The sequence below is a fragment of the Pseudonaja textilis genome, chromosome 3 (assembly GCF_049901715.1).
Source record: "Pseudonaja textilis isolate UNSWEBS1 chromosome 3, rPseTex1.2, whole genome shotgun sequence".
NCBI lineage: Eukaryota > Metazoa > Chordata > Lepidosauria > Squamata > Elapidae > Pseudonaja > Pseudonaja textilis.
The window spans coordinates 13,661,940-13,684,665 of NC_141992.1; the positions used below are offsets into that span (position 1 = coordinate 13,661,940).

Here is a 22,726-nt window from a genome sequence, read left to right on the forward strand (position 1 = left end):
CTTGGCTATGGATGTGTCCCATTGGAGAATATAAATTATGATACACCTAGGGAGTGGGGGAAAACCAGGGTCAAGGGTGACAATGAATGATGTGTCTCAGAGTTGGCTACACCCAGGCAGTGCCGGCATGTTTACTCCTAATAAATCTCCTTTAAGTTTTGGAAGTTTGGCTTGAGAGTTATGATTTAAATGGGGATAACTACTGGAGCCCTGACACGGGTCCTTTCCAAAGATTGCAAAGACGCAGATGATTTAAGGCAGGTGTCATATATATATGTTTCTGTGTGTTTCATGGCTCGGTTCCAAAGGGCTGCACTGCCATAGTAAATTCACTTAATAATAGCTTCAGCAAATCCAGCAGGTTTCCATGGCATCATATAATGCCACTACCAGTCACTGTCAAGAAGGCGTGTTGCTCGTGTGAGAATAGTCCACGATGTGTCCATCCCACATGATCTGAACTGGGTGGCCTTTTCTCCCCAGGGAAGAAGCCACTGCTCCTGTTTAGGGGGCTGCTTCTTCCTGCCCTTGGGGGGACGGGCTGATTGTTTGTTCCTCCCTGAAGACCCAGTGTGACCAAATTGTGCCATGCAAGAAGGATTTATAGTATCGTAAAGTTACACCGCTGCCAGGAAAATGAATGAGCCCCGTAATCGCAGTCTGCTCTCCCACTGATTAATAATTAAGTATCTGCCTGCAGGCTGTCATTTTAATGAGACAATTCCTTCAGCTCTGAAGTGCCAAATGCATGAGGGTTATTTATGCCCTTGCTCTTGACAAGGTTTCTAAATTAGCTTACAACACTGAAAGAATCAGTAAAATGAGCCTGGTGGGACAGGACAGCAAACCCAAACTACTCTCTCTTTCTTCCCAAAACCACCCAGGAAAACCCTTGGGTTTCTATGGCACCACTGCTACGGTATTATGGACATCTCCCTGGCTAAAGTAGCCCATATAATGAAATGGGGTTGTGAGAATTACCTTGGGAGATACGAGAAAGAAACACAGCCTAGATAAGAGAGAATGGAATCCAGAGGAAGAACTGTGGAGAGGGGCACCTTCCTTAGTTCTCAGAAGGCACTTTCCCTACTCCTTTGGAAAGGGAAGGGACAAAAGCTTTCATTCTGTTCCTGTTAACAATAAAGTTAGTGTTGGTATTTACGCATTTAGTTTTCTGCCTGCACTACTTTGAAAGGCTGACATATGGTGAGATGGAGGGTACTCCCTCTAAAGGGGGATTCAGCTTTGGAAACCCTTCAGGTGGAAGAATATTTGTCAATACTAGCAGTAATACAGCAAAGAGGAGGAGGAGGAAGAGAAGAGGAAGGGGAAAGGGAAGGAGGAGGAGGAGGAGGAGGAGGAGGAGGAGGAGGAGGAGGAGGAGGAGAAGAAGAAGAAGAAGAAGAAGAAGAAGAAGAAGAAGAAGAAGAAGAAGAAGAAGAAGAAGAAGAAGAAGAAGAAGAAGAAGAAGAAGAAGAAGAAGAAGAAGAAGAAGAAGAAGAAGAAGAAGAAGAAGAAGAAGAAGAAGATACAGCAGTAACACTAATTTAAAAGGTTCTTCTCAGGCTAGTATGACACTAGAATGGACACTCTCCTGTGGGGAGCATGAAGGCAAAAAGAACTGAAAATGTTGACTGAAACCAGGACTGGAGCAGTCTTGAAAAAGGTTTGGGCTTTAGAGGCAAAACAAGGTAATGTTTCAAGGTTGTTAGCTGGAGTAGGAGAAGGTTGGTCTCACAGTGACAAATGCTGGTTCAGCCCTAGTTAGTTTTCATTACAGTAAAGTTGCAGCAGTAAAAATAATTGTCTGTCAAACTTACGGTAAGTATCATCAAATCTCCCTCCCTCTCTCTATCTATTTATCATATTTATATGCCACCCATCTCACAGAAATGTGATGGATTACAAATGACTTCTTGTAAACCTAAAAAGGCTCTTCTTGAGAAAAGCAGCACCAAGGTGCTTTGACAGCATGGCTGGTGAGTCAGAAGGCTGAGAATCACTAGGCCAAGGGTCTTCAAACTTGGCAAGTTTAAGACTTGTGGAGGTCAACTCCCAGAATTCCTGAGCTAACACGACTGGAGGAGGAATTCTGGGAGTTGAAGTCCACAAGTCTTAAAAGCTGTCAAGTTTGAAGACCCCTGCACCTATAAGGCTAACCTATAAGCCTGAGAGCTATTTCAAGATTTGGGGTTTGCCTGCCTAGAACCATTGACTAGAAAAGAAAGAAAAATAATGGAGGAAAAACATGACACTGGCATAGGACGTTAGAAAAAGAAAGTCATGTGTGTAGGGTTGGGATGAAGTTCGAATAACTTGGGCATCTCATTCATTTAAACAAGACCATCTGAGGCAGCAAACAAAATTATAATCAGTGTTTGTTGCTAGAAAGCTGCTATTTGAATCCTATTTAACCCAATATATAGGTCTACGTTTCATGCTGTGCAAAAGAGAGGGTCTTTTTTTTTTTAGCTTTTGTGCATTTACCCCACCAACTGCTGCTTCGCAGTGGGAATTGCAAAATCTCTTCTGCACCATCACTGCATGATCTGCAACTTATCAATAAGAATAGTTCTCCACTGAAAGCAAGTACTTCAAAACCCATGCTGCCATTCTCTCCCTGTCTCCATTTGAATTAGGCTGATCAGGGAGGTGCTTCTGTTTTCTGTTTTTGTTTTGCCAACTAAACCAGTGATATTATTCTGAATAGTTGGGAAGCAGCAACTGCAAGGAGGATGACTGGACAGGTGAGATCAGTCCTGCATGATGGATTATTAATTGTGTGGAATATAGTCTGAATAATTTTCACATCTATCGGCTGGAAATGCTGGTGTAACTTCCTAGCACAGCCAGGAAAGCAGGGTGCTTGCCAGAAATATGCTGATGTGGCTGCTAATGTTCCTCATGCTTAAGGTTTAAAAATACTTTTGATGTCAGCAAACCCAGAACATCCCACATGACTGAGTATATGTCACAGACATAAGCTTAAGCAACCCTATCAGGCAGACATGCAGTTTAAAACTCATTTATCATCCATCCATCCATCCATCCATCCATCCATCATCTACCATCTATCTGTCTGTCTGTCTGTCTGTCTATCTATCTATCTATCTATCTATCTATCTATCTATCTATCTATCTATCATCTATCTATATCTGCCTATAGTGATCCATGCATCCATCCATGAATCCATCCATCCATCCATCCCTGGTTTTTATCTTCTCCTCCTTACCAGTACTTTTTCAGCTCAATTCCCATACATTACTAATTAATGCAGTAATGCAGTAATTACTAATGCATTACTGCATTAAGGTAGATTTTTGCCATGCTTAAAGAACAATCACTGCATGGCTACCTGTCCAATATCTTCCCTTCCCTGTCCAGAAATATATTTCACTCCCTGTCCAGAAATATTTTCCAGAACAAATTCCTGAAAGAAGAACAAACCTCAAAAACCTATTTTATCCTTGTTCTAAAGGCACCTGCTGAATGAAGATATCCCAATTTAACTATTCTGTAATTATATTCCTGCAATTTGTTTTAGCCTACTACTGTTTGTTCTAAACCTGGCCAACCAGCTTATATGGACCATAGAACCAAACAGATGCTGGTGATTTCCAGAAGAAGACTGAGGTTGGGGCACTGCAGGATCTTAATTTACCAGTATGGACTATCAGTTAAGAAGTTACAAAGAAATTGTCTACCCATATTTTGTTACTGGGGAGGTCCCAGAGATCATTTTGCTTTGGTCCTCCTTTGGCTGAGCCTGGTTGGAGAGACCTGAGTAAGATGCAGAAGCGATTCCGCCACATGCCGCTTCTTTTGAGTGAATAGACTAAATGCCTTATGAACAAAAATATAGAACACACACACACATACACACACACACGAAAACTATGTAACAAAAATACTTGTCTCATAATCTAAATGTTTTTCACTTGCTATCGTTACGACTTAAGCAGCAGGACAAAACACTTACAAAACACTTACATTCATGGAGCCAAGGAAGATCTTTTGATGCTCACACAACATTAGGTCATGGTATTGCATTAGCTCATGAAAAGGTAGCTATGGGCAACTATTATGGCTCCAAGAAGTTTGTGCGCAGAAATGCAGCCAATGACAAAAGCAAAACCTTGCTCTCTGATCTAAAATCATATTCCTCATTCACGGAATTTACAGGAGATATTACCTATCAGCCTGCTACCAAACCTAGTTCAGGCTTATGCTAACCTGCAGGCAGAAGCACTCCTCAGCTTTTGGATACCTTTGTAGAGCTAACGTTTTGAACAGCTTTCAACATGCTTTCTTGATGTATATGCATAGCCATCTGCTTGGTGGCATGTCTGGCACACAGAGACTGGGATTTTCATTTGAAAGATGGAAGTAAATTAAAACCATCAGGCATTTTCCCACAGGAAATAACTGATGTTGCAAAATGATCATCATCCAGTGTGGAGGATGGTCTCATTTCTAAAAAAAAAATTCTGATCATCTTGCTGTCAAGCTCAGGCCACGCCATTGGCTTCACTGCCTGTGTTCAACTCCTTATAACAAGAATACTGGATATGAGATGAAGGTTCCTTCTGGTTCTGCAAGGCCATCCCTACACAGAAGGAGGAATCTACCAATGCTATGTCTTGCTGAAAGTGTGATAATAAAAGGATAATATTGTTGGATGTAGAACTCCTTGTCACATTTGCCAATCCTCTCTGGATTAGACATCAGTTGCACACATTTCTATATAGAGATATTTGCATGACCAACTGTGAAGATTACTAACATTTGGGTGTGTGTGTTTGTGTGTAGTTAAGATCACTATACATCACTAGCACCTTCATCTCTCTCAAATGTCCTTCCTTCCTTCCTTCCTTCCTTCCTTCCTTCCTTCCTTCCTTCCTTCCTTCCTTCCTTCCTTCCCTCCTTCGCAATACAATAGCACTTAGATTTATGCTTCATAATGGTACAGCTCTCTCCAAGCAGTTTACAGAGTCAGTATATTGCCCCCAACAATCTGGGTCCTCTTTTTACTGACCTTGGAGAAATGGAAGGCTGAATCAACCTTGAACCTGGTGAGATTTGAACTGCCAAATTGCAGGCAGCCAACAGCTGCAGAAGTAGCCTGCAGTACTGCAATCTAACCACTGTACCACCTCAGCTCCATCTATTCTTTCTTCATGCCTTTCTTCAAGAACTCAAGATGATGTACATAGTATTTTCTCCTCCAATTTTATTCTACAGTAACAAACCTGTTGGACATGTTAGCTAAGAAAGAGTATCTCTGCATACTATAGTTGCTTATTGTATTAATCCATTTTCTTGATTTGCCCAGTAAATTAAACCAGGAAACCAAAGAGGCTGCCCAACATTTTAAGACATTAAAAAGACTAATGAGGAACAACTTTAGCAAGCATAAATGCAACTGATCCAGCCCGTTTAAAGCATGATGTCTGAGTACAGCCATTGGCCATTTCAGAGTTACCCGGTCAGCTGTTCTTGAATCTGGATCTCCCAGACTTACTCCAACATCGAGCCATTGCCTCTTTGAATGCACAAGGTGAATAACATGTGACAAATTCCATGTCACAGTTGACTCTCCTTCATGGGAATCTATGGAGCATAATAGCCCATTTGGCTGGAGTATAGTTTAACATTTATGCATAATCTCAGTCCAAATGTGTCAAGAGTGCAACAGATATGTTAATTCTGGAAGCTAGGGATCCCTCTGGAAAGGATCATTTGGGGCAAAGACGACTCTCATCTTTGGAGATTTCAAAATGCATTTCCTTAATAACCCTTTGAATGACTTTATGGTAGAAATAGTCTATTGCAGTCCTTATATTGCAAATAAGGGGGCTCAGGGGCAGCTATCTGAATCCATTGCAGAAGGCTATGCCAGCAGGCAGCTGCATGAACTCAGCAACAGGCTTTGGCCAAATCATGCCCAGCCCAAAGTGATACAAGTATGTATAGGAGAGAGGCCTGCTTGAATCCATGGCAGTTGTTTGCAGGAAATTGACTTTAGGAGCGTAATCTCCCTTATTTTTGTGAAATATCTGGGCTTGTGCTCTCTGTGTTGGAGATGAAAGGAACTGCATCTGCCTTAATCTTTTGATAGCATGTGATTTGAAAAAGCATAAATCAGATGACTCACTTACTGGCTGCATGTCTTAACCTGGATACTTAATCAGCCCATTTTTCCTGAATTTGTAAATACACTGAGCCATATAGAATGATATAAGCAGAGCTCTTCCCTACTCCTCCCCACACACTCCATTTCCAAGCTTAGCAAGTTGGATGACTGCAGCTGCTAGGACTACTACCACTTAACTTGACAAAGGGTGCTGTGTGATACTGAAAAACTTTGAAAAAGTTCCATGACTCTATAATTGTCTGCTGTTGACTAGAAGGGATAATGTCCGAAGCCCTGAGAAATGTGCAGTTAGTGAAATAGGATGCAGTTGGTGAAATAAAGTTGGATGAAAACTGATGATACTGCTGCAGAACTTACATAGCGATGGCAGAGAAATTTACCTCTTAGTGGTTTAATTAAAATCTGTGTCGCCTAGCAAGGTTCGAGCATTCTGCAAACAATCTTATCCTTCTTCTGCCTGGAAGTAGCACACTGTACTTTTAATAGTAAGAATATCCAGTTTGGGGGTCATTTTTAATTTTCCTTCTTAAAAAACCTACAATCTAAGCTTGGTTCCTGGTACATTAGGTCAAGAAGCTAATAAGTGCCGACACAGCTCCAAAATTCTGCAAGACTCAGTGAGTGTTGTCCTCCAAGTGACTATTCACTTAGCCTCAGTGTTCAACAAGCAGAATGGGAATAATTGTGAAATAGTTCCCATGGATCTTCTGAGAGCAAAGAGAACAAAGACTTGAACACACTTTAGATCTCCTATATACTGTATTCATACGAATACATACATTACTATACTGGAGTAGTCTGTCCATTTTCTTCATGACTACAGAGTTACTCTAAGAATAACTATTATTTTCTGAGCCCAACACATTTAGATAGGAGAACATTTCTGCTTACTAATCATGCACAGAATAATAAAACATACTTTCTCTTTGTAGAGGAGAACACTCCATATCTACCCACAAAACAATTAAACAAGTTGCCAGGAAGAAAATGCATTCCGATACTCACGTTTCAAGATATTTCGTCTTTCAAGCTCCTCAACAGCTGGTCTTTGGCTCAATCGCCTGCGAAAGAAAATCAAAATGACGTTTTGTACCATTGTCTCTTGGATTTGGTTTGTCAGATCTTCTTCTTCTTCTTCTTTTTTCAGTTGCTCAAGTCCAGTTTGGCCCGAGACCAATTGGAGTTGGCTTTTAAGAGTTAGATCAAGAGCTGGAATCAAAGGCACTCTGTCTGCCTTTAAAGAACTTTCTCTGTTTCTTCGCAAATGTAAGAAAGTTAGTTCTTGGCTAAACAGAGGATAGCTATTTCAGTAGTTGACTTCACTGACCCATATATTTCCCTGACTCTTGGCAGAAAAAGAAAAACCTGGGAACTTGGCATCAAGCATCAGGAGGCACTTCTATTCATCTTTCCTTTTTAAAAATAAAATAAAAATGAATAAAAATACATTTTCTGCCAGTTTTGTCTGCAGTGGGTTGTTTCCTTATTTAGTTATCACCAGTGAGATATGTCAGGACAGCATTGCTCTTTGGCAGAAGATAATTCGGATTGTGCGAGCAGGTGGTTCCCTGATCAAAAATGTGACAGCAATGCCCGCTAACACGCTGCATATAATAGCTGCGCCTGTGAGTGTGTGTGTGTATGTGTGTGTAGCAGCACACAGCATCACGAAGCATCTACTTGCAATGTTTGTAATGCCTCCCCTTTTACTAGAGCCTCCGGATTGCCTCTGCAGGATCAGGTGGTCACAGCCACTCTGATTGGATCCTGCATCCCCAATGAGACTACAACCCTCCCTCCTTTCCCCAGTCCCAGAGATATGCTCTGTAATATTTAATCTGTAATCTCACAAGACCATCTTTTATGGTGTTGGTGGGGGAGTTAACGGGTAGGGGTTTAAACCACAGCCTGCGAAATGCTAAATACCTATAATGAACAATGGGATGGAGAAGAAGAGAAACAAAAGAGGGAAGGAAGCAAAGAAAGAATGCATGGGGTGGATTGAAAGCTGGGGTTGGTTTGCTGGTGTACCAAAAAAAAAAGGAAAGGACATTGGTTTTCAAGCAAGTGGATGAAAAATTTTTCCTTATCCAATAAGCAAACAAGTTCTGCTAATGCTGATCAAAGGAAAGGGGAAGTTGGAAGGGTTACTAGGTAGGCAGAAAATGATTTAGTATGAGTGGCAAAACAGATGAAAGTGTGGGCCCAAAAGAGGGGGGGGAAAGATTGTATTTTTACGGTATTACGAATGAAATAATAGAGAAATGACATGGATGACCACTACATAAAACAAAATACTGCATTTTCCCTCTGTCTATGTATTTAGACAGAGATCCACTCCTGCTGAAAGAGAGCGACAGATTTCTTTTCTTCCTGCAGATCCCTGATCCACAGGGGAGTTGGGCAATTCCCTGCCAGAGCAGCATGTGAGTTGGTTAAAGGATGATGGGATCAAGGCATCAGAGAATCATTTGTACCTTCAATGTGAAGCTTCTGGATCTCAGTTCTGTTCTTTGAACAGAAAGAGGTGACCGGAAATCAATCCATTAAGTGGTATAGGGATTTATTTCTAAATATATTGTATTATTCCTCCCCCACCCAGAGAGAGGGAGAGGAAGGGAGGGAGGGGAGAGGCAGAGGGGGAAAGAGAGAAGCTTATTGGACTTATATGACCACCTATCTCATACAGTGACCCTAGGACAGTGGTGGCTAACCTTTTGGGGCTCCTGTGCCAAAAATTGTGTGTGTGCCAGCGTGCACACACTTGCATGCCAGCACCAGAACGCAATGCGCCCCCTCCCCACACCTCCTGTGCATGCACGCGCAATCCCCCGTTTACCTGTACTGTGCTTCATGGCTGATTTTTGGCTGGTTTGAAGCCTTTTTGGCCTCCCAGAGGCTTGGAAAAAGCCTCTGCAAGGCTTTTCAGGATGAATTATAGGCCTGTTTTGTCACTTCCAGCATTACAGGAAGTGACAAAATGGGCCTATCATCCTGAAAAGCCTTGCAGAGGCTTTTCCAAGCCTCTGGGAGGTCGAAAAAGGCCTCAAACCAACAAAAAAAAAAATCAGTTGTGAGGCACACGCATGCTCAGTGAGATAAGTTTTCCTGAGGCTTGCGTGCCAGCATAAATGGCTTTGCATGCCACTTGTGACACACATGCCATAGGCTCACCATCATGGCGCTGAGACGCTCATTATACAGGTAGTCCTCAACATGACCACAATTGAGACCAATATTTTGGTTGCTATGGTAAGAAAGACAGACAATAAATGAGTTTTGCCCCATTTCTTGCCCTTTCTTGCCAAAGTTCTTAAGTAAATCACTGCATTTGTTCAGTTAACAATACGGTTGTTAAGTAAATCTGACTTTCTCATTGACTTTGCTTGTTAGAAGCTCGCAAAAATTGACCACATGACCCCAGGATGCTGCAACCCTCATAAACATGAGCCAGTTGTCAAGTGCCTGAATTCTGAGCACCTGACCATGGGAATGTTGCAATGGTTATTAAGTGTAAAAAGCGGTCATAAGTCACTTTTTTCAGTGCCATTGTAACTTCAAATGGCCACTAAATGAACTGTTGTAAGTCGGGGACTACTTGTAATCCCTAAAACAGTTAAAAACCTAGCCCTCCATCCTAGCCCAATGTGTGGTCTATCCTGAAGATCAGCAATTCAGCGCAAAAAAGTTTGAACCACATTTGGAATTTATGTCCCATAACCCCCTTATTAGAGGAAAACTAATCATACTATTGATGAGCACTGATACTCATGCATTCCACTTCTTCTCCTGCACTTGGTTTCTTATACTATTGGATCTGTGCTGCTAAAAGAATCGAGTTGACCACCAGGTGGTGCAAATGATATTTTATACACCTCTGTTCTGACACCTAGTGACCATGTGGAGTTTTGCCATTTGAACTCTATTTTACCACTCTATTCTTTAAAGTGGTTTATGCTCTGAGTTAAATGTACTTGCTATTCAATGAAGTTGAGGGTTGATTTCTATGAAAATTGTGCCTTGGATGTGAGCTCTTTGCTGTTGTTGCTGTCCAACATGTTTACTTTCTCAGCAAGAAATTATCTATCTGTGTGTGTAGATAGATAGATAGATAGATAGATAGATAGATGATAGATAGATGATAGATGATAGAGAGATAGAGAGATAGAGAGATAGATAGAGAGATAGATAGATAGATAGGCAGAGGGATGGGCTGCTACTGGTTCGCACCAGTTCCGGCAAACCAGTTGCTAATTTTATGGCCAGTTCACTGAGCCACCAAATCCCATCCTGGCTGGGCCCACCCACCCTGCCCCTCCCAGGAGTCCCCACATGGCTCATTTTTGATCACAGGCAAGTGCAGGGCACATGCAGAGGCTTGGGGAAGGTGAAAAATGGGCCTCCCGGAAGTTTGAGAAGTTTGTTTCCAGCCTCCAGAGAATCTCCGGAGCCCAGGGAGGGCAAAAACGCCCTGTTTTCACTCCCAGGCCAGGATGGTACAGGAGGCTGACTAGGCCATGCCTACTATGGCCACGCCCACCCAGCAACTGGGCAGAGAAGTGGTTGCTAAATTTTTTGAAGCCCACTCCGGATAGATTGTGTGTGTGTGTGTGTGTGTGTGTGTGTAAAATATGCATATATAAATACACATACACACACTCATATATACACATACACACACACACACACACACACACACTCCATCCACATTCCCAAACCTAGGAATAAACTGGATAAATACAATAAATTGTATTGTGCTGAAATCTGCATTTTTCATCGAAGTCTCAGCTCAAAAATGCATAAAAATGTGTATATCATCAGAAAAAGTCAGTTCAGGGGAAATATGTGTATTAAAAAGCCTTCTGTTAGATAAAATCACTTATAGAAATTGCCTATTGGGAAGTGTGCATAGACAACGATGTAAAATTAAAAGAAATGCATGCTAATATACATTTGGATTTTCCTGCTGACGCATAGGGGAAAAAATGCAAAGTGATGCAGAAATAAGATCAAACTTCATGCAGGAAAAATGAACTTGCTATTTTGTTCTTATCAAGGAATCTGAAGAACCCCAAGACAATTGTATGCCTCAACATTTCAGAGTCCCCCCAAAGCCAAATCATTGTGTCCCCCAAAATCAGAATTAAAGAATGAACATTTCTGGTAGTAAAAAGAAAATCCAGTCATGCTTGTTAAATCTAGGACCTCCCATTCACACATGTAGGTCAACCCTTAAAAATGATTAGTCCTTGTCCAATTCTGGTCAATGGGACTCAACTAACCCTTTGTCCCAAATGGAGTTTGACAAAGTGTTAATAATACTATCACTTCATTTTAGTCAATCTCAGTAACAGCATTACATCACTTGACTGATGGGAATGATGGAACTGCAGTCTAACACACACTAAGGGCACTACATTGGGAAGTTAATTGCAAGCAGGATAGGTTAAAGCACCAGGCTAAAAACTGAGAGATGTTGAGATTGAGTCATGCCTTAGGTACAACAGCTGACTGGATGACTTTGGGCTAATCACCAGGAGACTGTTAGTTCTGACCTAGGCTTCCCCAAAAAGCACTAAGCAGACTTTTTGCCCCACAAAACCCCTTTTATTAAACAAAGGTGAAGTTCTTGCATTCACATTCAGCCAAAGGCCTGGCAAACAGTCTTTCAAGGGTGTAATGAGGAGCACAGACCTTATCTAGCTTGGAGAGCTGCCAAGTAAATATTTTCAAATGCAGTGCTGACAAGGAAGGACTCAGCACAGAGTCTCTGAGATGCACAGACAAATCTTCACCCTGCTACAACAAATTGTTTCTTGCAAAAGTCCTGTCCTCTTTAGCTCCTCTTTTAATCCCTATGGGAGAGGCATTCACCATCCACCTGTAGGTTTGCTCCCACGTCGATCCTTAGTTTGTAATTGTTCTTTCCTTTTGGCAGCTCTGCGCATGAGCAGGCTGGGAACTGGCTCCAGCTGCTCCCCCACCTCACTGCTGTCCGACTCTAAAGGCAGCTGATAACTGCCAGCCTGCCCTGGCCCCATCTCTGCCTCTGATGCAGAGCCCTCGTCTGAGCCTTCCTCAGCCTCCAGAAGTGGCCCACGTTCCTCCCCAACCGTTCACCATCTGACTCTGCTCCCAGCTCTGCTAGCCGCCGGTGGGCCACAACACACTGATTTTTCTTAAAGCTCATCTCCACATCATAGGATCACCAGGCTTTCTAGACATGTTTCCCGGTTCTAATCCATTGAAAACAGTCACTGTCCTCTGTGGGGATTTTCTGAGAAGCTTTATTAGATTACAAGTGTTATGTAAACGGGAATTGAGTGAGAGAAGGGAGCTTGTATGTCTCATCTCACTCTCCATCTCAAGGTGGAGAAAGGAAAGCTGTGTCCTAATCTCTTCTGAGGATGAAAGTTTGGTATTTTTACATACAGTAAGCCTCGGAGCTTATCATAGCTCATAAACACACACTTACACCTAAGCAAAATTGTATGCAACACCCATGGAAATATCCTAGATAAGTTTGTCATAATCTTACTTCAGTACCTGGAAAAAAAATCTCAGGAAAATATAACAGAAACAAAACTTAAGCTGCCCTTCTCCTTGGAAAATAAAGATAATTTGCTTTTCTGCCCACTCACCTCAGGGTATATTCCCCATGAATCCTCTTTTGGCACAACAAGATTACAAAGTTACCGACATGTCTAGATATGCTAAATCCAGAATCACAGTTATTCCAACAGATCCTGATAAAATATGCATGCATCCAAATAGTTAACTGTTTAAATTATGGGCACAATTTCCAAAATGTATCAGGGAGGCTACATCAATGCTGAAGGATAGACCAATGTTGGGTCTAGTCAGGGGTGGGCTACAAGAATTTTAGCAAAGGGTTCAGTTTGAAGAACCCCCAAATCCCACTCGTGGCTGGCCCTGCCCATCCCTCCCCTCCCAGGGGTCCCCATGTGGCCCGTTTTGGATGCAAGTAAGTGCAGGGTGCGCACAGAGGCTCAGGGAGGGCAAAAAAAACCCGGCCTCCTGGAAGTCTGGGAAGGCCGGAAATGGGCCTGTTTCTGGCTTTCAGAGAGCCTCCGGAGCCCTGGAGGCCATTTTTTGCCCTCCTGGAGGCTTGAGGAAAGCCTCCAGAGCCCAGGGAGGGCAAACCCACTTACCTCGTCGTGGTGCAGGAGGCTGATTAGGCCATGGCCATGCCCACCTGGCAACTGGGCAGAAAACCCCTGGCTAAAATTTTGAAGCCCACCCCTGGGCGCATCCAGTTCCTTCCATCCCATTCCTTGCCTCCTAATCATTCTTGTTGCTCTTCTTTGAACCAGTTCCAGTTTGCTTGAATCCTTTATAAAGCATGGGCTCCAAAACTAAAATAAAAGTGAAGCTATGGGTTGATTAAGCAGAATTGAGTGGCGTGGTCCCTTCCCATGATTTAGAAACTATAGCTTGGTTGACGAAAACAAAAATTACAATCACCGATAGCTTTTTTTGTAGTTATATTACCCAGCCAGATGACACTGGGAAATAGGTCGAAGCAGACAGTCTCAAAGATCCCCTGCTAAAATCTCTTGCTGTCACGGGTGGGAAAATTAGTTATAATGCCCAAAAATATCTCAGAAGAGATTTTCCTCAGCGATACATGGCATGGGTGCATATATTTAATTCCACAATGATTTGTTCTCCCTCCCCCAGCTATTATTTATTTTTTAAAAGATGCATACTATACATTAAAGGATTTATTTAAGAATCGGTCCAGTCCACTGCTTTCTATATAGCTATGATTAACAATTCCACGCAGAATACAGAATGGGAGAAACCCTTTTTTCATGGATGAATTCCAAATATTATACTATCATACTCTGTACATGTGCTCGCCCCCACACAGAGACACACTAGAATAAACCTGTTAATTTTGTTCTGTGCAAATTATTTTCTAAGCTTAGAAATCAAGGGAATGTCCCTGAACTATTTAACATTCAGTGCAGAACAAGATGTCCTTACCTCAGATTCTTTTTTTTTTTTAAATAAGGCATCAAAATCAGAAAAGGGAAGGCATATGAAAGAGAGAAAAACTTAAAGAAAGCAGGGAGGGAGAAATATTCTCATTATTCCTGACCATCACAGACTTTTTTTTTTTTTGAGATCAGTATGTTCTCTGACAGGAAAGAACTACAAAGAATGCTATTTTAAAAGCTCCTGGAAATGCCAGGTAGAGAAACATAGTAACAGAACTGTGTTTTTTGTTTTCTTTTTTAGAAAAAGAACAAGGCTGAGGATGTTTTTTTTTTTAAATCTGATGTCTACTTTGGTTAATAAAAAGACACAAGAAGAAATGTGGTAGCCATAATCTTATATTTGCTCCCAATTCCACTAGTTTCTTTCTTTCTTTCTTTCTTTCTTTCTTTCTTTCTTTCTTTCTTTCTTTCTTTCTTTCTTTCTTTCTTTCTTTCTTTCTTTCTTTCTTTCTCTTTCTTTCTCTTTCCCTCTCTCTCTCTCTCTTTCTTTCTTTCTCTTTTTCTCTCTCTCTTTCTTTTTCCCTCTCTTTCTCTCTTTCTATTTCTTTCGTTCTCTGTCTTTCTTTCTCTCTCTTTCCATTTTTCTTTCTTTCCATCTTTCTTTCTTTCTTTCTTTCTTTCTTTCTTTCTTTCTTTCTTTCTTTCTTTCTTTCTTTCTTTCTTTCTTTCTCTCTCACTACATCAACTCTGGGTGGTAAACCAAATTGAAATGGAAACCACAGTACAAAACCCTAAAACACACATTATAAAACTTATAATTCAAAGGAAAAATGGCAGCCAAAAATAAAAGCAATATCATGCAATATAAATCCCGCTGGGTTTCACAATCCCCCCACAGCTGGGGAAATAGCTAGGTTTTCAATGCTTTCCAGAAAGCCAGCAGGTGTAGGATTGATCTGAGCTCAGGGGTTCAGGGGTTCCAGAGGCCAGTATCATGGCAGAAAATATATGCTTCCTGGGTCCTGTCAGATGACATTCTTTGATGGATGAGACCCAAACATGTCCCTCCTGCCAGAGTGAAAAGAATGGGGCAGGACCTTTGGAGAAAGGCAAGCCTTTAAATATCCTGAACCCGAGTCCAAGGCCCTCCAAATAGTTCAGTCTAGTTCAGTCTACAGCATATGTCGAACTCGATCTTGTCACCTGATGTACCGTGACGTAGCATGACATTTTTTGCCTTTGTGGAGCCCAGGTTGGCGTGGCCTGCATGTGACACATATGGCCCACAGGCTGCCAGTTTCACAGGCCTGGTGCAGTAACGCAATCCCACATTGAAATAAAGATGGAACATTACCAGACCTGGAGCTCAGACCTAAACAACAAAGGGACTCAGTCTTCCTAGAGTTGAGTTGAATTTTTTTCATCCAGACCCTACAGCCTCCAGACACTGAGTCAAGACCTTCATGGCATCGTTGGTCAGCTCAGCCAGGGAAGTTATACAACTGAATATTTTGCTTATGGAGATTCTCAGTCATCCAGGTCTAAAGAAACTTCTTGGATGAGAAGCAAAACCTCTTTAAGGAAAAGCAAAGTCCAGTCCCCTTTTGAAAAAGCACCTTTGGGACAACCGAGTATTACCTGCTTATCATTATAACCTCTTTCTGTGCCACAGGATGAGTTCATTCAGGGGTTTCATATAAATGTGAAACAAGAACGGAGAGAATGTTGAACCCTGAGACAAAGCAGCAACTGTGGGCAACAACTCTCCCCTCATATCAACACTGGATGGAACATACCCCAGAACTGTGCCTCCCACACTCAACGCTCACCTTGATTAATGGTATCAAAGGCTGCTAAGAAGTCAAGCAGGGCAAGTATGAATGCACTATCCTGTTCCTGCCAGAGATCATCCATGCTATTTCAATCTGATTTGGGCTAAAATTCCTTTATGGGTGGAGAAAATCAGGACATTAAATTTGTAATTGTCCCATCGCCATGGGACCAGAGGTGGTATTCAGCAGGTTTGACCAGTTGTGGAGAACTGGTAGTGGAAATTTTGAGTAGTTCGGAGAACTGGCAAATACCACCTCTGACTGGCCCCGCCACCACCTATTCTCTGCCTCCCGAGTCCCAGCTGATCGGCTGGGTCTTCTTTTGTTGCCCTGCACAAGACAACGGAGGCTGGAAAACAGGTTAATGGGGTGGGGAGGGAATGGGACTTTTCAGTAACCTTCCCCCAGGAGTGGGGAGGGAATGGAGATTTTTACAGTATCCTTCTCCTGCCATGCCCACTAAGCCATGCCCACCAAGCCATTTCACGCCCACCAAACCATGCCCACAGAACCGGTAGTAAATTATTTTGAATCCCACCACTGCATGGGACAATTCGCTGTGGGGCAAGAGTTATACTAATATCAAAGAAATGGTGGAATAGAGTCATTAAAGAAGGGATGCAAAAGGAAGGACAGAAAGGAATGTGAATGACAAACATTAAAATATTTTTTTATATATTTGGAATAATTAACTCAAATTGTTAAATTGTCCTGCAGTAAGTTGGCCATGGTGAGTTGTCCTGATGCAAGCTGGCCGTGGCGAGTTAATCATGGTGAGTTGGCCGCAGTGAGTTGGCTGTGGCTAGGTCTTCCATTCTGACCACAATATGCATGTTGAGTGTGATTATGGTATGCCTTTCAATCTAAAGGTCAATTCTTCTCAGTGGGGTGTTTCCTCCGCTCATTAAAGGAATTAATAAGCCTTAGAAGAAGTTCTGGATTGAAATAATTGGACAGAACAATTCTAGATAAGGAGGAATGATAAACAAACCTGTGACACAACGATGCATTCTTTAACTCCATGAGCCTTTGTGGAGACACAGAAGTGGACACATCTTGTTTCAGAAATAATACAGAAACAGATGAGTTCCCTCTAATTATACTCTCTAATGGCATCAAATTAAGGACTACAGTACATGGATTCCCACAGTGTCTGTAATCTGTACACTCACTAGGAAACCACTACCTTTGAAATCAATGAGTCTTAAAAGACAAATTATACACGAGCTATTGATGAAACGTGGAATATGTTTAGCATTATACCACCTGACAGCTGTTTTCACATGGCATGTGGTCCATGTGCTGCAGCTTACTGGGTGTTGGAGACAATTCACGTGCTATCAGCCCAGTCCTCTCAAAAGGAACTCCTGTATAACATGATAGAAAACTAGCCCAGCCAAGGTGTGATCCACGTCCATGTGATCATTTGGTCACATGGAGAGAGGTGAGGGAGCATTGCCAAATCCACACTGAGAAGGTCAAACTGAAAAGCACTGGATTTGCATACAGAAAGTATAAGGTTGAAGATGGACAGGGGAAAAAAAAAATCTCCTTTCTGACATTGAGAAGTCACCAATAGACAGATCAGCAACATTGAATTATGGGAATCTGGACTCTGACTTCCTGCAAGAGGGTCTCTTACGCTTCTAAATCAGAATGCTTCAGTTCATGTGGAATTCAATCAGAATCTTCCGAAGCCAGCTAAAATGTCTTCTTACAATTTTGTACAGTAAAGCCAAAGGTTACCTGCTCAGTCTTAGACAGTGTTGATGTGTCAGCCTTGGAAGCTATTTTTTTTCTTGGAAGCTTCGAGGCTGCCCCATTCAGTGCCTGGGAATTTGGGAGGGGGCATTTCATAGTGGGTAGAAGACTAGACACAACAACATTCTTTCTCAGAGAGTCAAGGACATGTTGCCCTACACCTGGAGGGGAGTGACTGGGAGAGATATCTCCAGCTGGGACAAAGATTTGATTGGGCTGTGTGATGGACTGATGGGAGCAGGGGATGGATCTTTGATTTTTCTTTTGGGAAGGGAAAACCCGGAACTCTCAGATTCAGGTTTTCTCAGATGTGCTAATATGACAGCTCTAATAAAGTGGAACTTTGAGGAATTGTTTGTCTTGGAGTTTAATGGTTTGGAGTTGGTTAGTTAGAAAGTCGACATCATGCAGTTTTCTTAAATTAAATTAAAAATCTAAGCTAGGTTACTTTTACCCTTGGTTGGTTGTTATGGCTTAGTTCAGGGGTCTTCACACTTGACAGCTTTAAGACTTGTGGACTTCAACTCCCAGAATTCCTCCTCCAGTCAACTCTGGGAGTTGAAGTTCAAGACTAAGACTTTGGCTTAGTTAAATCAAACTAGCCCAGCCAATTTCATCTTTTTATGATTTGAAATACTATACAAACCCCCAAAATGGATTACTTCCACATTAACTTCCATGTTAAATACCTTGTGAACAAGTCGTGGTTTCTTGCTACAGTGCAATCATGCACATTCTACTCAGTCTCGTAGACCTACCTCCTATATTATCTATACCAAGTACCAGGTTTGGCTCAATCCTGGCTATTCCAGAATAGCACCAGTTGAGAATATAGATGGGAAACTGCCATAAAATTGGATGGAAAAGATAGATTGGGAAGGTTTTTTTTTTTTACAAAATTCCCCAAACAGACAACAATGAAACAATTCAATAATGCTTTCAAGCAAATGGATGACATACCTATTGAGCAAAACATGATTCAAATTAGTCCTTTTCTTAATGTTAACTTCCAGTGTTTCTGCATATATAAGGAGGTATAATGTTATGATATAGCATTTGGGTATAAGCTCAATCATAAAATATAATATTCCCCCCATTCTCCTGAAATCCTACCCGAATTTTGGGAATGAGAAGCACTAAAGCATGTTTGGTAGGGAGGGAGGTGACACATCCTCCTCCCTCGATAAAACCCACCAGCTCTCGGCCACCCTCCTTGTCTCTCTTCTTGAGTAGCTGCCAGGGACAAAATATCCACAATCACTGATATCTGTATTAATTTCCCAACTTGATACTCCAAACAACGTTGGGGTATCTAATCATCATGTGGACTTCCCATGATGTCCCTCGGAGAGAACCATTAAAGGGCACTGTGCGAAATGAAACTACTAGCAAGAGAAGGACCCAGTTCTCATAACGTTATTGGAACCATTACTTCAGTGGTGGGATTCAATTTTTTTTTTTTACTATAGGTCTTGTGGGGGTGGTTTGATGGGTGGGCGTGGCTAGGTGGTCATGACAGGAGAAGGATACTGTAAAATCTCCATTCCCACCCCACTCCAGGGGAAGCATGATTTAGATTAGCTAGAAAGCAAGAAATCTGATGATTTCCTGCTTTCTAATATTGTAAATCACGCAGCACAGTTGATCTTCAGAAAACAGCTGATCGGTGGGGGAAAAAAGGAAATACCCTTGATCTTCGGAGCAAACCAGTTCACTCCCAGCTGATCTTCGGAGCTACCAGTTTATCTGAACTGGGCCAAACCATTAGAATCCCACCCCTGAGTCCTATGAATCTATGATCTATGGATGGTGCTTCTTCATCAGCAATTAAGGATTGTTTATTTGGGGGGGTGGGGTCAATATGCTTTTAATGAATAAACTTCCTTTTGCCTGCAAATATTAAAAATGAAGAGCAGATCAAAGTCTTTTTTGCTTACCTTGCTGTTTTACAAAAAGCAATCAAAAACACCCATGGAACAAAATGCTGATAACCCTTTCATGTTCCCCAGCAACTGTTTTGTTATCTGTGATCCACGAGATACACAGTGCTAAAACAAGAAGCGTTTGAAAACTCAGTTCTCCATGAGTTTGTCCAAATCTCTTTTAAAACCATCTAAATTGGTGGTCACCACAGAGGTGTCTCTAAAATCCAATGCTTTTGTCAAAATGACACCAGCAGCATCATAAAACAGTTCTGCCCTTGTTATTCATGGCTGTGATGTCACATTGCATCAACAAAAGGGTAAGAGTTTGAAATCCAACCCTGTTTTCATCATAATTCCCCCCTCCCTTTTCTCTATCACTTTAGCTATCTCTGGACACCACGACCTGGAAAAGCAACTAATTTAATTCATGAACTTTATTGGCCTTGAATTTCTCTGCATTTCTCTTCCTGTAGAGCAGTGGTGCTACAAACTCATCCTTGGTGCCCCCCACCCAGGGGTGGGATTCAAATTTCTGTGGGTGTGGCCTAATTTGAGGGTGTGGTTTGCTGGTCACATGACTGGGTGGGCGTGGCTTGCTGGTCATGTGACTGGGTGGGTGTGGCCAGGTGACTGGCAAACCAAATACAAGTGGTCCTCACTTAATGACCGGTTGTTTAGCAAGTGTTCTAATTTACGACTGGCCTCCCCAGAGCTACTTGACCAGCTTTTGGAGTTTTGACAGCTTTAGATCAGGGGTCTAAATCCCACTCCTGCCTGCGTGTGTGAGAGAGAGAGGGAGAGAGAGAGGTTGGATCAGATCTCTCTCTCTCTCTCTCTCTCCCACCAACACCAGAAAGCCACCGTCAGTCAAAATTCATATTCCGGGATTTAAAATTATGAGTTTGGTGGTCCCTGAGGTCCAAAAGTTTGGCGACCCCTGATCCAAAGGGATGAGCCTGAGAGAGGGAAAGAGAGAGAGAAAAGAAAGAGAGAAAGAGAGAGAGAAAATAAAGAGAAAGGGGAAAGAAAGAAAAAGGGACAAAGAAAGATGGGGGGATGGAAGGAAGGAAGGGACAGAAAGAAAAAGAAAGGAGGGAGGGAGGGAGGGAGGGAGAAAGATAATGAGATATCTATTCTAGTCCAATCACCTGCTCCAGCAGGGTTAGAAGGGAGTGTGTGTGTGTGTGTGTGTGTGTGTGTGTGTTCTCCTTGTAATTTACCAGTACATTTCAGTTTTGCCTTCTTCAGAATTGGCACTGTAATACATTGGGGAAAAGTAATTTTTAGGGTGGAGATCTGGTCCAATGGATCCTGTTTAAAGCCTCAACAAAATGTGAGAGCTTCCTGATAGCCTTGGCCATATTTTGTCCACAAAACCTTTAATAGAAGCCAAAGATGTTTCAAATGTGGCAAAGATGTTTCAATGTGGAAAAGGGCCTCAGTCTAAACTAGGCCTCATTCAATCTGATGCAACAGGTCTCTCTCTTCTCTCTCTCTCTCTCTCTCTCTCTCCCTCTTTCCCTCCCTCCCTCTCAGACTGGCTTTGCTCTACTTTCCCGATGTGCCTGCGGGGCCGGCGCTTCGAACATGGATGGATGGATGGATGGATGGATGGATAGAGACAGACAGGCAGGCAGGCAGGCAGGTAGGCAGGCAGGCAGGCAGGCAAACAGACAGACCTTTTGGATGCATGGATGGATGGATGGATGGAGGGAGGAAGGGATGGACGGATGGACAGACAGAATGCGACAGCGGCGGCACTTTGGGAAAGCAGTGGCAGCAGCTTTTCCCAACGTGCAGCTGCATTCGAGGCACCAGTTCTGGAGCATTACTACAGTCAATGGGTGAAACTGCAGGGCCGGCCGGTGCCTCGAACGCTCCCCTGCTGCCTCTTAGCATCCCCAAGGTGGCTGGCAGAGGGGGGGCTAAGAGGCAGCAGGGGGGCGTTCGAGGAGCCGGCCGGCCCTGCAGTTTCACCCATTGACTGGCACTGGTCCGGAGCCAGCGCCTCCAGTACAGAAGCGGTGGCATGTTACATGCCGCCATGGCCGCGTTTGACGCGCCGCCCCCCTGCCGCCTCTTAGCGCCCTTCTGCTGGCCCCCTTGGGGATGCTCAGAGGTGGCAGGGGGCTTTGAGGCTCTGGCCCTGCAGGTTCACCCACTGACTTTAGCACCGCTCCGGAGCCAGTACCTCAATGGGTGAAACTGCAGGGCCAGTTGGCGCCTCAAACGCCCCCCTGCCACCTCTTAGCACCCCTCTGCCGGCCCCCTTGGGGACACTAAGAGGTGGCAGAGGGACAGTGCATTGAACGCTGCCATGGTGACACATAACGTGCCACCGCTTCCGCATTGAAGGTGCCGGCTCTGAAGTGGTGCTACAGTCAATAGGTGAATCTGCAGGACCAGTTCCTCAAATGCCCCCCTGCCACCTCTTAGTGTCCCCAAGGGGGCCAGCAGAGGGGCGCTAAAAGGCGGCAGGGGGGCGGTGCATCGAATGCGGCCATGGCGGCATGTAACATGTCACTACTTCCGCATTGGAAGTGCCGGCTCTGGAGCAGTGCTACAGTCAATGAGTGAACCTGCAGGGCCGGCACCTCGAACACCCCCCTGCCACCTCTTAGCGCCCCCCTGCCAGCGCTCTTGCCTCTTAGCGCCCTCCTAAGGCATCTCACCGCCCCCCAGGGGGAGGTACCGCCCACTTTGGGAACCACTGCTGTAGTGTGCAGTTATAAGAGAGGAAGAAAAATGTCTTTGAGAATCGTTTCCATGTCATACATGATTTATTTATTCTTCTCATGTCTTCCCTGATTTGTTTTCACTCCAGATTAAAAAGCCATAATTGCTACAGTCTTACTCATGGGGAAGTATTTTCCCCCTTTAATCATTTCAATTCCAGAAAAACTCATCTTTTATGGATGGGAAAAGATAATGAGGGAAACACCACTTCATTATTCGTTCAGGGTGGCAAAAGGTCCAGGACTTCAAGTGCTGAATAAAATCAAACTAGTGATAATTTGCTCTCAATCTCCTTCTAATGAAAAACAAAACAAAACCCGGAAGCATTAATAGTTTCCAGAAAGACCCACCTA

At 43.0% G+C, this 22,726-nt stretch overlaps 1 protein-coding gene across 3 annotated transcripts in view; it reads right to left on the reverse strand.

Annotated features, from left to right (window-relative positions):
• Positions 1–22,726, reverse strand: part of PHACTR3 (phosphatase and actin regulator 3) — a 259,576-nt gene that overhangs the window by 13,273 nt on the left and 223,577 nt on the right. For all 3 annotated transcript variants that reach the window (XM_087928947.1, XM_087928946.1, XM_087928945.1), the window contains one exon: positions 7,161–7,216. In XM_087928947.1, the coding sequence (XP_087785073.1) occupies positions 7,161–7,216 (56 nt within the window). The remainder of the gene's footprint in view (positions 1–7,160; positions 7,217–22,726) is intronic.